This window comes from Miniopterus schreibersii (assembly GCF_964146895.1).
Source record: "Miniopterus schreibersii genome assembly, chromosome: 11".
Classification (NCBI taxonomy): domain Eukaryota; kingdom Metazoa; phylum Chordata; class Mammalia; order Chiroptera; family Miniopteridae; genus Miniopterus; species Miniopterus schreibersii.
Genome location: NC_138111.1, coordinates 21,010,292 through 21,028,686, shown reverse-complemented (window position 1 = coordinate 21,028,686; position 18,395 = coordinate 21,010,292). Strand labels below are relative to the sequence as shown.

The following is an 18,395-nucleotide window of genomic DNA, read 5'->3' as shown; positions in this document are numbered from 1 at the left end:
CACTTGTAGCAGCACACATCTGCACCAGTGGCATATGGAAGTTCTCATTGCTCCAAGTCCATTCCTGTTCAGACTTTTAAAAACCTCCAAGTTCGATCAGTGTGTCATTTGTGACAATAACATATTCATTCTATCATACTTCTTTTTCTTCATAATCTTAGAGACAATATTTGTACTATGCTTCATCCTAGACATGTTTCACAATATTTCTCTTTAATTAGAGGGTCCTTAAATCAAAATAAATGAGCAAAGATCACAAAGTTGCTTGTATATGAAATTAATTATAAGCTCTCTGGCAGTTTAAATAAAAGAATAATATCATAGTTATTTTCTCAGTTCTGGTTTTAGGAAGCATACAGGTGTATTAAAAAGATGGCCCGTGATCCTTTTTAAATAAGTTGTTTCAAAACCTTGTTGAAGTTAGATAAGTTATAGGTAAAATTTATATTATTCAGTTTTATGATTGGAAATAATTTCATCACAGATCTTCTGATAATTCAAGTATGGCTCTTATGTAGGATCTGTGTTTCAACATACCATTTCTAGGACAAGGCTGGAACAATTTTATTTTTTTTAAACTCTAGGCTCTAACTTTTCAGACCATTTCCTCTATTAAAAGTTGAATTTTAAGCCATTATCTATTACTGTTAATAATTGGAGCACCTCATTTAGCCACATTTGCCTATTTTATTAAACAGAGGAAAGTGAGGAGACCTTAAAAAACACCAAAGAAATTCAAAAAAAAGCAGAAGAAAAATATGAAGTATTGGAGAATAAAATGAAAAATGCAGAAGTTGAAAGAGAGAAAGAACTGAAGGATGCTCAGAAAAAACTTGATTGTGCCAAAACAAAAGCAGATGCTTCCAACAAGAAAATGAAAGAAAAACAACAGGTAATCTTTCTTGAAATAGAACCAATCTTTTAAAAATCAGCATAGAGCTGAAGGTAGTAGAGCACCATTGGTTGGCTTTATTTATTAGTATTCATCACAGAGTCTAAAAGCAAGGTGTGCTTTTTTTAGGAAATAAATTATGCATCTTATAAGTCAAATTAAAATATAGTTTTCTCTGCAAACCTTGTAATTGAGGGCCATATAACTGTGTGAGTTGCATTGGCTTGCTAATTTTAGAGAAAGAGCAGAGTTGCCTTTTGGCAAATGCTTCGTTCTAGAATGGACCAAAACATATTATGTGGTGGAGCTGTGTCGTATCAGAGACTCTGTTGATGCTTCTTTTGGAGGTCATTTATGTGGAAGTATACTGTGAAAGAATGATGTAGGACAAAGCACCTTATAGTTACAAAATGCCGTTTGGTTGTAGACTGGTGATACTTGCTTATCTTTTGGATAGTACCGAAGCTGAAATGAAACCTAGGTTTTTCTGTCTCCAGTGGCTGTGTTCTGAATCACTGTCCCATACAGTTTTTCTTCATAGTTGATTTTTTAACCCATCTTAGGGTTTTTTAATTATATAGCTACACAGATTATTTTCTAACAAACTAAAGGTTACAGTAGAAAGAAGAAAGTTGAGAGACCAATTGTTCGCCTGTACGTGCTATATGGCATGTGGAACTCTCTTGTTTTCTCGCACAGGGACAGAAGGATAAAGGGAATAGTTACGCAAAGTGTTTTAACTGATAAATATTGTACTTTGTCATTTTTTTTTTTTTAAGAATAGGAGAGTAAATAATTTTATTTTCCCTCCCTCTGGGCAAGCAGCTTACATTTGTTTTAGGTAGTTGAGCAACTATGCTATGGGTCTTATTTGCATGAGATTCTTACTAATTTCATTGACAAACGTATTTATTTTTCAATAGTTAAGAACCTGTTGACTGCTCAGATACCATGTTTCTTACAGGAAGTTGAAGCTATCACTCTGGAGCTGGAAGAGCTGAAGAGAGAGCATGCATCCTGTGAACAACAGCTTGAGGCTGTAAATGAAGCGATCAAGTCCTACGAAGGTCAGATTGAAGTAATGGCAGCTGAGGTGGCTAAGAGTAAGGTAAGATGCACTTACCATATTGAAGAGATTGCAAATGTTATCTACTTATGGAACATTGACTTGAAGATTTTTGACTTTAGAGGTCTCAATCTCTTCACTCTTTTTGTGATGAGAGGCAAAAATAGTACCTACTGATGCAGAAAGAGTCCTAAAATAATACTATTTTAGTCCAGGTCTATTCATATGACAAAAATCACACAGTAATTTAAATGGGCAAATTTTAAATTAAAAAAAATTATTGCCCGGCCGGGCGTGGCTCATCGGTTGAGTGTTGACCTAGGATCCAGGTGATCGGGGTTCGATTCCCAGTCAGGGCACATGTCCGGGTTGAGGGATCGATCCCCAGTTGGGAGAGTGCAGGAGGCAGCTGATCAATGACTCTCTCATCATTGATGTTTCTATCTCTCTTCCTATCCCTTCCTCTCTCTGAAATCAATAAAGATATATATTAAAAACAAATAAATAAATACATAAAATAAATTTTAAAAAAATTATTAACTATACAGTACTAGGAATTTAGAATGATGGGGGATCACTAAGGAGTAAAGAGAACTCTGAAATTAGGAACAGCAAATAAAGGAATAGCTATTACCTGTAGGGCTGAGGCATTGCACTCCTGGAAGAAACAAATCTGGAAAAGAGCCCCATCCTACCTGCAGGGCTGAGAACCAGGTCTAGTTGGAGAAGACATAACTGTGGCCACTGGTAGTGAGGTTTGGAGTGTCAGGGGAGGCCGTCTATAGGGAAATGCTGAGTGGGCAGCATTTGCTGGGAAATAGCTCTCTGGGATGCCAGGGGAGACAGGCCATGGAGAGGTGCCCAGCCTGTGAGCATGCTGAGAAGCCCACTTGCTGGGGACGTCAGGGGAAGCCATGCGAGCTGCTAGCCTTTGTCCATGGCAGGCTTGTCCATGAGAAAAGCACAGCAGAACCAGAAAGTAAAGCCTCTTCCTTCTCCAGAGTCCCCACAGCATCCTTTACTGATGAGGCTTAATATTATAGCTGGTGAGGGAGACTTGTGATAGAGGAGCAGGCAGTGGAGTGTGGATTTGAAGTCAGAGGGGTTTCAAATATTATGAAGACATTGTTAACCTGCAAAGTAATGTTAAGGTATGTCTTTGTTAGAGATTGTCCCTCATTAATATTGGATACCCTCATGTCCCTTTTTGTGATTTTGACCTTTAATTTTGTTGTTTTATGTTATTTCCTTTTTTAAAAATTAGATACTGTGTTTCCAAAGAGAAGTGTGAAATAAGCCACTCCTTCCTTCATCTAAATAAAGATAAAATCAAGGCATGTACCTGTTTCTATAAAGAGGATATCCATTTCGCTTTGTGGAAAACTGAAATGGGTTGCTTAGTTTTTAAAGGTTGTTCTTTCAGACTCTGCATTCTGAATTGTTTCCCTTTGCTGGTGAGAGTTGTTAAGAACATTCCTAGGAAGCTAAGAAAAGAAACTGCCTAAAACTAATAAGCTGCAAACAACGCTAAAATTGTTTCTGCCCAACCTTAAGTAACCGATTTCCTGTTTTTTCCCTCCATTATAAAGATTTTTTTTTTTTTAAAGGTTAAAACAGTCTCACTAGCAGTACAACCTTTAACATGTAGGCATGAGAGAATCTTCTTCATAAACACGTTTTTGTCAGGTACAGCATCAGTTAATAACCCTCTGTTTTCCTTTGGATAATGTCACCAGAGTGTTTTTTACTTTCCTATTTTTAAACCTTTTAAAAAGCTAAAATATCTTTGGGTTTTTTAGATCAGCGATTTTCAACCTTTTTCATAAACTAATTACTAAAGTTCTGCAGCACACCAAAATATAATTTTTTTGCAAATCTTATCAAAAAATGGCTAAAATTTTGATTAATTCATGCCAGACGGCTATTGTTGTGTTGGCTGTTGTCATTTTTTTATTTGACAATCTAAGGGAAAAGAGGTCAGTGCCCCTAAGTAGGTATTGCTTGTTTTAAAATTTTTTTGATTCTCCAATTGAAAATTGCTGTTCTAGATGAATGCCAAGATTTATGTTCCTTCTGCAAAAGCCCTCTAATGACACAAATTAAACAGTATAAGGAAATTAAAGCACTTTGGGCACAATCAATAACCTAATCATAATGTCAAGTATTCTTTATAGCTCAAAATTATCTTACTTCCTAATGAGCATGCCTTAAAAATAATCTAAAATTTTCATTAGTGCTTTAAATCACTTACAGAGATTGTTCTCAGAGTCTTTTAGGGAGCAGGTTGTCCTACTTCTTTGCTTTTCATCACTTAAATACAAGTTGACCTAAGTTTTTTGTTTGTAGGCATTTGTGTGAGTTCTTTTAGGATCTAGGGTAAAGCATTGGGGGTTTGGGGGGGGTTGGGGGGAGAATTGGTGTTAAACTAAATTCCAATTGTTATTACCACTTTGGAGGTTGAGTAGCTTCAACTTCGGGAGGTAGAGGGATAAAAATCAGATCAGGAAGGTTTTCTTTGTGCCACGGATCTTTTCTTCAAAAAAAGCTTCTCTTCCATTTCTGTGTTTTGATCCTTGTGCTAGAGCCAAACACTGATCTTCCATTGCCACTGGTACAGTTAATATGGTTTATGTCCACAGAAAGGAAGAGGAACAGATCCCAGCCCGCCTTACTTCTGTCCTTATTCTTTGCCCCTCTGGATAAGAGTCATTTGGGATTTTATCAGATTATCTTATTAACTACCCTAGAAATGTCACTTTTTTGAGAGACCTCACTTGTCAGATTCCAGTAGTCTCTCCTGCCCCCAATTAATCTGCAAAAACTTTGTGGCCTCCATCATGATCACTGCATCCCATCCTTTTTTTTCCCTAGTGGAAATCACAGTTTTTTCCTAGGTATAAAATTCACTAGTCATTTTAATGGGGATATAGTATATAGAGGGTCAAGTGACCATCTGCCCATAATTACATTGCCATCTTACCCAGAAGTCTATTAGGTGACCTTTTAGTGAACTGAAAATATCTCCTGTTACCTTGCTATATATTGTCTCCTAATTATTTGTTTCAGGAGTCATTAAATAGAGCTCAAGAAGAGATGACCAAGCAAAAAGAAGTGATAACAGCCCAAGACAATGTAATTAAAGCTAAATATGCAGAAGTGGCAAAGCATAAGGAACAAAACAACGACTCTCAGCTTAAAATTAAGGAACTGGACCACAACATCAGCAAACATAAACGGGAAGCTGAAGATGCTGCTGCAAAGGCATGTTTGTGATCATTTTACCCTCAATCGGGTTTTTGCTTCTGGGTTATTGAAATATTCTAGTGAACTGCTGGATGATGAACTAAGTATAAATGGCAGAACTATCGTGTAACGTAATTTTGAAGCTTTCACCAAATGGCACAAATTTTTTGTTTTTAAATTTAATTCCAGGTTTAGTGGTCTATACAAATGACTTTTTTCCTCTCCAATGTTCATAGAACTATTACTAATATATTAGTAGTAGTAATATATATTCTTTACCTTATTTCACAATGGCCTTAAAGACTCATAGAAATGTATATAGGCACCTTCTGAACTTAATTGGCTTTTGGATGTCCTTCTAAGGATCAGTGTAATCCATTTTATTTTATTAGTATTGATTTCCCATTAGCTTATTTGGTAATTGAAAACACTAGTATTGGTGATTGTTAGATTTTATTTACAGTTAAGGGGGTAGAAAGGGACATGGTAGGGGAACTGCTAAAAAGTCAAGGATTCCTTGAAATACATGGTTTATCAAATATTTATTACATACCAACTAGTATCAGGTACAATGCCAGGCACTAAAGATAAAAGGTTGAGCAGCATGTACACAGAATGCCTCCATAGATTTTATGTATCAGCAGGGAAGATAGACTAGAAGTGATCGTTTTGCTTTGGAGCCTAGAGGTGAGACCATACCCGGGGAATTAATAAGGATAAACAAGTTGACAAGTATTAGAGCCTATCAGTCAAAACCAACCTTAAACAATTCTAATAGAAGAAGTCTTCCTTAAGCACTGTGAATTTTTTAATTGGTTATACGAATAAGTATTTTATGGTACCTGGTCAAAAGAGGAGTGCTGGGGATTGTATCAATGTTTAGGGCTTAACTAATAATTTTTCTCAGAATTGTATTCTATCAGTCAGAAATAGGCTCCCACAGTTTTACCAAATCTATGACTTAAGTATTCCTGTAAGAATTTTAACTTTCGCGGGTTGTTTTTTTGAAGCAGTGATTGAATTTGGTAAAATCTGAAGAAGCCTCACCTGACTTATATTGTATTAGAAGTGTTTTACATATACTTTGTAAAAATTTCTGAGTTGGTTTTCTTTGTTTGTTTGTTGGTTTTTGTTTTTTTGGGGGGTTTTTTTGCTTCTAATGCTTAAGTAATAGGAAGATATTTTTCTATATAGTCTCCTTTTTTGAGCCTGACCTCCAGGTAAAAATATTCATACTTACTATAGATTCACTGTCAACAGTGAACCTCAGTTTTTTCAAGTGAGTCATTGTGGAGGTTTTCTCCAAAGTGTTTGATTTAAAATTAGTAAATATTTAAGAAACTTGTTTTTAAATGTAGGTTTATAAGTAATGATAGATCCCTCTGTTATATGTGGCTAGGTATCCAAAATGTTGAAAGATTATGACTGGATTAATGCAGAGAAACACCTCTTTGGGCTACCCAATAGTGCCTATGATTTCAAAACCAACAACCCAAAAGAAGCTGGTCAGAGACTTCAGAAGTTGCAAGAAATGAAGGAGAAACTAGGAAGAAATGTCAACATGAGAGCTATGAATGTGCTGACAGAAGCAGAAGAGCGGGTAGGTCATCTTCCTATGACTGGCCACATTAGAACATGAGTAGCATTGATGGCTCTGTATAACTGAGAGTGTTCAGGAAGAGAGAGAAGGCTACAGTGAGTTTATATGCTCAGCGAACTGAAAAAAGACCATATGGCTGCTGCCTGGGGAAGAGTGTGATGCCAAAAGGAGAGAGAGAAAGGCCAGAGTATATAGTGTTTGTTCATCATGGAGAACTGAGGTTTTGTGTCATGGCTAAGACTAACTTTAAAAAGCATGCAGGGCTACTTTTGAGTTTATAGACATTTTTCTTTGTGCCTTGGCTGCTAGGAAAATAAGGGAGTATTAGTGGAGTTGAAATATTTTAGGTGCTTGTCCCATAAGTTCTCAATTACAATAATTGAATTTTATATAATGGTGATATGTTTACTTTTCTCATAATTGGTTTACATTATAGCTATTAATACAGTGTTTTTAGTAAATAAGAGTGTATATAATGTATATAAAATAATGAAAGCTCTTTATTCCTGACTGAATTCTAGAATATTAAAAGTTTTCTATTTTTTCCAATTAAGTAAGCTTTTTATCTTGCTAGTATAATGACTTGATGAAGAAGAAGAGAATTGTTGAAAATGACAAATCCAAGATACTTGCAACTATAGAAGACCTTGACCAGAAGAAAAACCAAGCTCTGAAGATTGCTTGGCAAAAGGTATTTGAAACAAAAATATTATCATTTATTCTGTGTGAGGCGAAGATGAAGACTGTTGGCAGTAGGTTATACTCTAAGATGAATTGGAAATGGCTGGTTTGTGTTTGAAGGGGGTGCGTGCTCACAGTTAAAACCTCAGAGACCTCAGGCATTTTGTCCTTTTGGACTTCACTACCGAATTGCCAAGGTAGGTTTCTGTCACTCCATCATGCTCTCTGTCTACTTCTCTGGTTTCTAGGTTATAGTAAATTCCTAATCTTTTAGATTTCTCCATTCTTTATTCTTACCCTGTGTGCCTCTGTATTACCGTTAAAGGGGACACTATTTATAGTATCCTCTTTCCTTCCATTGAGATCATAGGCTCTTATATTTGGAAAAAATCTCAGATACTGTCCACTCACGCTCTGCTTGAAACTGGAAGCAGTATTCACATTGGGGAATCTCTGATTGTTGGAAAAGCTCTCCCAAGGACTCCTTCAGTTCTAGTCTCCATGATTTCTCTTGCCCAGACTTACAGAGGTCAAATATTAGTTCTAACCATGTGTCTATAGCAAGATTGGCATATTTCTTACCACTTACAAATTATTAATTGCATTTCAAAATTCATAAATATGCATTCTGTAGGTTTTTAACAAAACATTTTTGTACACATGAGATTAATAAGTATATTAACACATATTAAACAGTTACTCTGTTAATTTAAATGAATTACCTTAAAACAGTTCCATAACTCTGGCAGTTATTATACCTATTTAATACATGAAGAAATCAAAGCTTACAAAGATGAAATAGCCTAAGATCATACAGTCAAAAGGTGGGAAACTTGGGATTCCTTTTTTCTAAATTAGTAGGGAGTTAAACCTGCCTTTGTTGCTCACTGCTGCCGCCCTTGTTCTTCAAGAGTTGAGCAGTAAACAAGGAAGCTTCGTGTTCTTTTGTGCTGGACTCTTAATTTTAAAAAAGTGCCCAGTTACCATTTTTGTTTTGTTTTATGACTACTTTGGAAGATTTCAAGGTTCTTTACCATTACTTTCTGCTTCCCTGACTATACATTTGTCTCCTTTAGAGTAGTTCCTTAACCTCTTGTAGAAGTTCTCCTATGTTTACCATAGCAAAAAGCACTTTCTCATTAAATTCTGAACATAGTTACTGTGCTTTTTGGTACTTTACCAGTCCTGTGCCTCTGGAATTTACCTGGGCACCTTGCTGCTTTTTCGCTTAATTCTATAGGAACTTTATTTTTTAGTTATGGCAGCACAATTAACTCCTTTCGCCTTGTTTTTCCTGCTCTACAACTTATTTTCAGTGTTCCCCATGTCGTATTTGTCTGTCTCTTTAAAAATACATGCAAAGCCCAGCCGGGCGTGGCTCATCGGTTGAGCATCGACCTAGGATCCAGGTGATCGGGGTTCGATTCCTGGTCAGGGCACATGCCCGGGTTGCGGGCTCGATCAATGACTCTCTCATCATTGATGTTTCTATCTCTCTCTCGCCCTCTCCTTTCCTCTCTCTGAAATCAATAAAGATTTATAAAATAAAAAAAAACATGCAAAAGGTTGGCCCCATTACTCTCGTACATCATGTGGATTTAACACTGGATCTAAGAGGTTTTGTCTCTCATTTCCCCTGTGGTTCCTGGATTTAGCGCTAGTATAAATTTATCCTTTAAACTGATTTCCCCCCAATTTCCAAGGTTCCCACAAAGCAAGTACATTTATTGAGTGCTTATGAAATGTACAATTCTCATATTAATTTTTTCATTTAATCCTCACAGTAACCTAATGAGGTAGGTATTATTGTTATCAGTGTCATATACCTCCTTCAGGTTTTAAATGTATGTGAGTCACAAAACCAGAGTATTTTAGGCACTGGTTGTATTTGTTTCCTCATTGGATTTTCAAAATTTGATTGCATTTTATTTTTATGTCTACCCATGAATATAATTTATTTTCTATCTTGCACAAGGCTGTATTCTTCTCTGCCTATTAACTGATAAGTTAGTTTCTCTTTTCTCCTTTGGAGGAATTTATATATGGGGTCCATGACCATTGTTCAGGGTTTAGTGGCATTTCTCTCTTAGTTCTGAACTGCTTCTCTCTTGCCCAGCCAAGCAATTTTTAAAAAAAGAAAAAAAAAGAGTCTAGGGTGTTTATAAATACTATGATATCCTCTAGCTCTCCAAAATGAGACAATTAGTTGTCTTCCCATTGAGATGAACCTTGCCTACCTCCAAAAATCTATCCCAGATAAAACTAGAACCTGCGTTCTCTATAGAATATTACTTAGCATGTGTACAGTTGCTCTTAAAATATGCACTCCTTGGTAAATCTATGTTCAGGAGCACTGCTTGTGTCTAGGAGATTTCCTTATTACTAAAAATACTTATAAAAAGTATATTTGCCTTTACTTGAATTTAGAGATTTCCCTAGAGAACCTGGCTGTCAAGTCCACGTGTGTGAGTGTGTACACACTCAAATTTGTCTGCTCATCTCTTAAGGTTATTAGTCATGTCTTTGAGAACAGGTGGCCAAATTCTCAAATCATTAAGTGTGTATGCACAAAAATTACCCAATTACAAGCTATACTTTTCACCCTAAATCTCTCTCCTACTGTGGCTTGGCGAACATAGGCCAAACAGCTTCTTTAGCCTTTTTCTCTTGAGGTCCAATCCTATTCCTGTCCCTTGACACCTTAACTCCTTTGGCTGTGAGAAGCATAAAAAGAGCCATACAACACCTTTAACAGTCCTGGTTGTTTGATTTCATGCCTCTTTTTCTCCTCAAGCCACCCTGATCATCCTAGACTTTTTTAGGTTAGCTGATAACCATAGGTCCATCTTACTATATCAGTCAACAGAAAACAAGTTTTGTAAGAGAACATTTTGTGGTAGAAAGAGATTTTGTTTTGTTTTTGCTTCTCTAACCGCAGATTTGATGTCCTATATTGTATAGCCATGTGTCTCTGAGGATTCCTGCATGGTGGCCCACAAAACTATCAAAACTTCAGGGTAGGGTTGAGGTATAGCCTCCAGTTCCCTCTGGAAATTAGAGCAGGGCTCAATAAACTATTTCTGTAAAGGGACAGATAATTTTTTTTGGTTTTGTGAGCCAAATAGTCTCTGTTGTAACTACTAGACTCTTTTGTTTTAGTGCTTGCAGCCATAGAAAATACACAAATGAATGGGTATTGCAATTTGTCACAGGGACCATAATCTGCCAACCCCTGAGTAAGAGTAACTAGAGTAACAAACAACAAAATACACTGCTGGGTTTGATTATACATATGTCAACATTTGGTATTTTAGAAAACCTATGATATTTTAATATCTTTTTTTTTTTTTTTTTTACTCAGGTGAATAAGGATTTTGGGTCTATTTTTTCTACTCTTTTGCCTGGTGCTAATGCTATGCTTGCACCACCAGAGGGGCAAACTGTATTGGATGGTCTGGAGTTCAAGGTTGCCTTAGGAAATACTTGGAAAGAAAACCTAACTGAACTTAGTGGTGGTCAGAGGTGAGTAATCTCTTAGCTATATTATAATTCCTCTTACTATATTATAATCCATATCTCATTGCCTACCAATTTTACTTCAGTTTTGCATTGCTTAGCTCTCTTTGCATATAGAATTTAAGAAGCCTAATATGTAAGACTACACATTTTAGTTAGAACATTTGATTAAAATAGTAGGCAACAAATTTAATGTGAGGATAATCAACTAGAAAGTTAGATAAAATATATGAAAAAATTATTTTCAGACACTGGAAAATGAGTAGCTCAGGAGTATGTACCTGAGAGAAAGGAGACAAAAGTACTCTGAGCCCCGTGCTTACCCCAGCTCTTTTCCTGGGAGCAACTTCTGGAATGTAAATGTAGGGAGGGAAACCCACACAAAGCCCAGTAGTCTCACTAAATTCATGAAACAAAGATTAGAATTTTGGGAAGCTCCAGTGAGCTACACCATGGCATTAGGTCTGTATTATCCCTGAAGTGAAGGCTAATATAGGTGCACCTTAGCAAAGGTAGTTGCAGGCCTTGAAGAATAAAGCCTATCTGCATGTAAATTAATTGTTTCTCAGAACAAAGTCCAATACTCTTTAAAGAAAGACAACCTAATAACAGTGTCCAACATCTAACAAAAATTACTAGACAGAAATCAAGAAAATGTGACTCATACCCTAGAGAAAAATCAGTCAATGGAAACAGACCTAGAAGTGACAGGTGATAAAACTAGCAGATTAGGAAGGTAAATAGTTACATTAACTATTTCCATGAATTACAAAAAAAGAAGAATGTGATTAGAGAAATGGAAACTGTAAGAATTTGATCCCAGTAGAACTGTACAGGTTAAGGACCTTCTCGAGTAAAGGAAAATGGAACCAGATAGAAAAGTGAGACCTCCATAAAAGAATGAAGAGTGTTGGCAATAGCATGTTCTGGGGTTTGGGGAAGTTTCTCCTAGCCTTACTCAGTGATTTAGACAATCACTTTACCAAGAGAAACTTCGGTCATGTAGCCTAACTCCTTACCTGCAGAGAAGCAAACAATTAATACCTCCTAAGAGAAAGTTGTGAATATTTACATAATTGAAGATTATGTAAATATGTTTAAGAAGAAAATTAATTTTTCCCCTGCAGGATGTACAGTCCATAGTCCTTGACTTGTTCTCACATGTCCCATAATGCCATCATGTCACTCTTCTCTTACCTACATAGAAAATACTAAGGCCTGTTCATTTCCTTTATGAAATCCTTTGTCTTTTTTTTTTAAGTATGTCTTTATTGATTTCAGAGAGAGAGAGAGAGAGAGAGAAACATCAATGATGAGAAAGTCATTGATCAGCTGCCTCCTGTTCGCCCTCTACTGCGGATTGAACCCTCAACCCGGGCATGTGCCCTGACCAGGAATCGAACCACTATCTATCTCCTGGATCATAGGTCGATGCTCAGCCGCTGAGCCATGCTGGCTGGGCTCCTTTGTCATTTTTATGAGTAGAATAGTAATCCACTCTGTATTTTTCATTATTGATAAAAATTCGTAAATACTTTGAGTTTCTGCTCCCTGTCAACCAAAATTGAATTCCACAGTTTAGATCCCAGTATTTGTTTTTGCCAAAGCCCTAGAAAATATTTTGAGGAAAATAGAAAATTTATTTTTATTTTGTTACTGGAACCTAAATATTATTTCCATAAATAAGACGATATAAAATTATTTGTAGTTATACCACTGTCCAGCAAAGTAGTTTAACTCTTGGTGAGATTTTTTTTTTCCTGAATGAAGATATTTAAAACTCAATGCCTTAAACATTTGGCACAGAGAAAGCAAGTGAAAAATAATTTTAAGTTGCTTGAATGACCTCAGCTACCTTGTATAGAGGCAAATTTCAGTCTTACTGTTAGTTGTTTTTTATTGTACCATTTCATTCATTTCTTTGCTAGACATTTTGGTTTCACCTTCCTAGACCCCCTTTACTTGTGCACACATTTCTCTTTTCCCCTATTTCCATGTTTCTTAATAAATACCCCATTGGAATGCAATAAGCATTAGGATGACAATTCATTCCAGTGCTGATGCAGGAGATATTTGAAGTTATAGAATAAGTGTGTTACCAATGCTCTTGTAATTTTTATTCTAATGCTGGATAATTTGTATTAAAATAAACACGGCTTCCTTATAAAATATGTTTAAGAAGAAAATGTTACAAAAATTGTTACGATTCTTCATGCCAGATTAGAATGAGAACAGCTACCAGTTAAAGGGGATGGTTAGTTAGAAGAGAACTTTAAAAGAGCTGCAGGATCTAAGAGTGGGCATAACAACGTATTTTAAATAAGGTGTATTAGGGTTCTCCAGAGAAAAAGAACCAATAGGAGGTTTTATATGTGTATATATGAAGAGATTTATTACAAGGAATTGGCTCATTTTATTGTGGAAGCTGAGAAGTCCCACAATTTGCTGTCTGCAAACTGGTGATCCAGGAAAGCCAGTAGTATCATTCAGCCCCAGTGTGAAGACCTGAGAACGTGGAGCTCCGAGAACAGAATATTCATGTCCCAACTCAAGTAATCAGGCCCGAAGAGAAGAAATCTTCCCTCTGCCTTGTTACTATTTAGGCCCTCATCGGACTGAATGCTGTCCACCCACATTGGGGTGAGCAGACTGCTTCACTGAGTTCCAATTCAAATGCAAGTTCATCCAGAAACACTCTCACAGACACACCCAGAAACAATGTTTAGCCAGACATCTGGGCACCCTGTGATTCAATCAAGTTGACAGAATTAACCATCATATAAGGATTGCTTAAACTTCTGACACTGAAGTATTAGAATAATAGCCCATAATCTATTCAACTTACTCAAATGGCACCAGTAAAAAAATGGACAGTTTGTATGTGCATGTGAGTGTATACATAGTAAAAGTAGGGCACCTAAACTATACTGTTACCAAGATAGAAGCTGTTAACAAGTGTATAGCCCTCACCTGCCACCTAGGCGTCTAATGCAACTGTGGAAGGAAAGAAACTATTAACACTAATATGTTTTCTTAAGGATAGGTAGGTGCCAAATATAATCTGATTATTTGGAAAGAAGAGTATAAACCGGTTCTATTCAGAATAAAACATGCTGAAGAGAGGAAAATGAAAGGCGAAAGTAAAAGACAGTTAATACAAGTGTTGAAGTTTGAAACTTAAGATTCTTTTTTCCTGACTATCTCTTAGCTAAATCTGTACTTTTCATAATAATGATAACGGCATAGCAGATTTGCTTCAGTGCTTTGGTAAAAAGTGGTAAAATCCAATTTTGACAGCTTTCTGCCAACCTCTTCTTAGGTCTTTGGTGGCTTTGTCACTAATCTTGTCCATGCTCCTCTTTAAACCTGCTCCGATTTACATCCTGGATGAGGTCGATGCGGCTTTGGACCTTTCCCACACCCAGAATATAGGACAGATGCTGCGCACTCACTTCACACATTCTCAGGTAGGAACCAGGAAGAATGTCTTTAGTTTTTTAAAATATAAAAAATGTGTCAGTAATAGTATTTGTTTTTCTAAAATTGTTCTTTAGTAGTGGTTGTTATCAATAAGATATTTAAGATTTAGGAATACTAAAGTATGTTGTATTTCTTTAAATATTTATTAATGTTCAAATGGGTTTAGAATGAAAGAGGATTTGGTCTCCTATTAAAGAAAAAGCCAAACATTACAGCTGTAGCATGAAAGATAATCTAATATTTGCATAATTTGGACTTAATTTATGGTTAAATGTCACTACTTTTCTAGCTGGCTGCCAAAGATGCAGTCAAAACAAGTATGTTTCAGGGATGATATCCCTGCCTATCTGAACATCATATGGCACTTAGTGTGTGTTGCTCTTCATTCCTCCTGGCTACAAAGTAGACAGCCCCTTTCAGCTAAGAACAGTTTGTCTTTATTGAAGTAGGGCTGCCAAATATGGTTTATACACCATGCATTATACAACTCTGGGGCTTCACTTATCAGTTATCGTGGTCTGTATTTATTATGACAGTGTTTTAGCAGACAGCAGTGAAGTGGTACCTGTTCTTAATTATACAAATATAAATTTTCCATTTGAGCTAGTGGTAATGCAGTAGGAACTTAAAACCTTGACATTACTAAAGTATCACAGAGAAAAATATTTCACTAGGACATTTAGAGCTCGCAACTAAATCGTTGCCAGCTACAGAAGATCAACAAGCTGTCAACCAGCAGGACATAGTAAACTTGGGTAATGAAGCAATCAAGGTAAAATTAAGAGACTCCTAAAACTGAATATGAAGAGCTAGAATTAACTTAGGTGTCTAATATTGTAACTAGTTGTTACCTACATTTGTTATTTAAAGAAATAACAAAGTCAAAATATCTCCAAACAATTCTTTAACCTCATTTTTTTTTTTTTAGTGAACTTCTTCAAGGATATTATAAAAATTATTTTTTATGCTTTTTTCCATTTCCCTTAAGTTTATTGTGGTGTCCCTAAAGGAAGGTATGTTCAACAATGCAAACGTCCTGTTCAAAACCAAGTTTGTGGATGGTGTTTCTACAGTAGCCAGATTTACTCAGTGTCAGAATGGAAAGGTTCCAAAGGAAACCAAGTCCCAGGCAAAAGGACCCAAATGATCACATGTGGAAGTCAGAAGTATGAATTTACTCCTTTACTGTGACCTGCTTTTTAAACATACACTTTTCAAGAACTTGGGATTTATCTAATTTGTTTATATAAAGATTTAATGTTATTTTGTTAATCCATATTTTCTTTTCCCTTATATAATCACTTATAAATGAGCATGATTCCTCTTTTCCTAATTAGTGTAACTATGGTCCAATTACTGTGATTGTGATTTTTCTTACACAAGTCTTTTATATGTTAGGGAGCCTGAGATACCTGCTTGGTGGGAAATTCTGTTTGTAAAAGCAGAAATACAAAGAAACAGACGAAATTAAATTGTAAGATAAATATAGCTGATAATCAGCTTTTAGTTTAATTCCTAAGAAAATGTTAATGTGTTTTCTATTGGTATTAAAGTCATTCAGGTGAGGAAGAATTAAAAAGCAAGTAGCTAGACCAACCAAGGGAACACAGAAAGGTGTTAGGCGTGTTCTGTGCTATTTGCAGTTAGTTCCTTGAGAACACAGTGCTAGATCCCTGAGTTAGACTCAAATGACAGAAATCTTTCAAGATCTATTTCCCATTTTATGATATTTGAATATCATGTTTCTATATGCTTAGTCTGTGCATTTGTATGTTTTTTAAAAATCTTTATAAATATATCAGAAGCTTAGGAGAAAGGTGTGTTGCATGCTGCTTTCCGGTGCAAATTTATCTGAAGTCCCCCAATATTTTCAGAGGTTTTTGCCAGCCTTTTCATAATCCAATTAATAACAATCTATTGGTGGGTGAGAATGTAGGAGCCAACAGACCAAACCAAATTTATCTTTTCCTTCAGTCTTATATGTATATAAGTAGATTAGGTCCATCTGGTTCTATTCAAAGGACTCAAAATTTGATGATCATTGTGTTTCCTGGTGTCTTCTACTTTCCAGTTCAAAAGGATGGCATTTCTTTAAGAACTCATGTGCTGACAGATACCCTAAGAATAGTTGTTAGTGTCTATAGGTGTGTCACCAGTTCTCCAAACTTTGAATCTTGAAAGCTGACTTTACCTCATCTGATCTTGGGTATGTTACCTTGACCCCACACCCCTTCATCATGCTAGTTCTAGTTCCTTTGTGTTATCCTTTCCCTAACATATGCTCATACTTCTTGGCCCTGGGCTTAACATTTCTTACTCTTCCCTCAGACATGTGGGAAGGTGTTGGGTAATTCCCAGGTAACTGATATTACGGGACCCTTGGGAAAGGATTGACTAGAATTAGTTCTCAGTACAGTGGGAGGCTAGGGAGACAACGCTGTAAATGCCAAGTTACTGGAAGCCCAATATCACATAGAACAGACATAAGAAATTTTTTTTCTTTCAAATATATTGCAAATTGTTTGCCAGAACAGTTAACACTGTCACCAGTATAGTTGTCACCAATATAATATACCTGTTGACCACAACCTAGTCAGCCCAGCTGTTAATTTTAATACTTGTGATTTACTAGTTATAAAATGGTACTTTGTTGCTGTTTTAACTAGCACTGTTTAAATAACTTGTGGGGTTGAATATTTTGCCATATGTACTAATTTTATTTCCTCTGCTACAAATTTTCTATTTGTTTGCTTTCCATATTTTTGTCTTATATATAATTTGTTCTTTGATGAAAATCCTCAAACATTAAATTTTTGTGAGTGATGTTATTCTTTGATTAGAAGGGGGACATTATTGCACAGATCTGCAGTAATATGAGTAACATTTACTGAGCTCTTTCTGTACATCGACACTATTCTCACATGCACATATTTTCACATTTAATCCATTAATAACCCAGCGAGGTAAGTACTGTTGTTGCCAGCATTGTATAATTGAGGACATTGAATTAAGCAGAGAAGTTAAACTTGCCCACAGTGATAATACAATTCAGTGGCAGAGCCTCCACACAAATGTTGGCAGTTGGTCTCTAGAACCTATGATATACTACCTCTCTGACAGCTTGGACATTTGTACTTATTGTACGTAATAAATTTAAGAGAAACCCAGATGAGCAGTATGCACAACATGTGAAATTTTTCTGTCGGAAGGACCTCAAACATTTAAGGGAGGATTCCTTGTGGGTTTTATTTTAGCATTTCAAGTACATAACAGCAAATGCAAAAATCATGGGCTTGAGAATCCCTCTCCTGTGTGGTGGCGTAATCTAACCAGCCAGCCTCCCCACAGTCACGTCAGCTTCACTCAGGGCAGTTTTATTTCTTTTTGGTCAACTTGCCTTTTCTTTCCTTTTCTTTCCTTGTGTAAGTAATGAGAACTGCCATATTTGCCTTTTTCCCCAAATTAAGAAAGCATTCAATCTGTGACCACTAAGCATAATGTTAGCTGTAGGCTTTGGTAGATGTTCATCATCAAATTACAGAAGGTCCCTCCTATTCCTGGTGTGATCGTGGATGAGTGTGTTGAATTTTGTCCATTGCTTTTTCTAATGATCATGTAACTTCTTTAGCCTGTTAGTATTGTGAATTATATTGCTTGACTTTTGAATATTAAACAAACCTTGTGTCCCTGGAATAAACCCCACTTGCTCATGGTGCGTAATTATTTTTATGTATTGCCAGATTCAACTTGCTAATAATTTGGTCATAGTTTTTATGTGTTTTCATGAGGAGCATTGGTCTGTATATTTCTTTTTTTCCCTACAGTCTTTATTTGGTTTCAGGGTAATACTAGGTTTAAAAAATAAATTGGGAATTAAAAAAAAAATTTTTGGAGTGTATTCCTTAACTTCCAATTCC

The 18,395-nt window shown here is 36.1% G+C and overlaps 1 protein-coding gene across 6 annotated transcripts in view; it reads left to right on the top strand.

Moving 5' to 3' along the window:
- The window catches only part of SMC2 (structural maintenance of chromosomes 2), a 41,445-nt gene extending 23,255 nt beyond the window's left edge, over nucleotides 1-18,190 (top strand). For all 6 annotated transcript variants that reach the window (XM_081152507.1, XM_081152509.1, XM_081152510.1 and 3 more), the window contains exons 18-25: nucleotides 699-892; nucleotides 1,857-2,000; nucleotides 5,025-5,219; nucleotides 6,601-6,801; nucleotides 7,376-7,492; nucleotides 10,844-11,004; nucleotides 14,318-14,465; nucleotides 15,467-18,190. In XM_081152507.1, the coding sequence (XP_081008633.1) occupies nucleotides 699-892; nucleotides 1,857-2,000; nucleotides 5,025-5,219; nucleotides 6,601-6,801; nucleotides 7,376-7,492; nucleotides 10,844-11,004; nucleotides 14,318-14,465; nucleotides 15,467-15,625 (1,319 nt within the window). In that variant the 3' untranslated portion in view covers nucleotides 15,626-18,190. The remainder of the gene's footprint in view (nucleotides 1-698; nucleotides 893-1,856; nucleotides 2,001-5,024; nucleotides 5,220-6,600; nucleotides 6,802-7,375; nucleotides 7,493-10,843; nucleotides 11,005-14,317; nucleotides 14,466-15,466) is intronic.
- The last annotated feature ends 205 nt before the right edge of the window (nucleotides 18,191-18,395 follow it).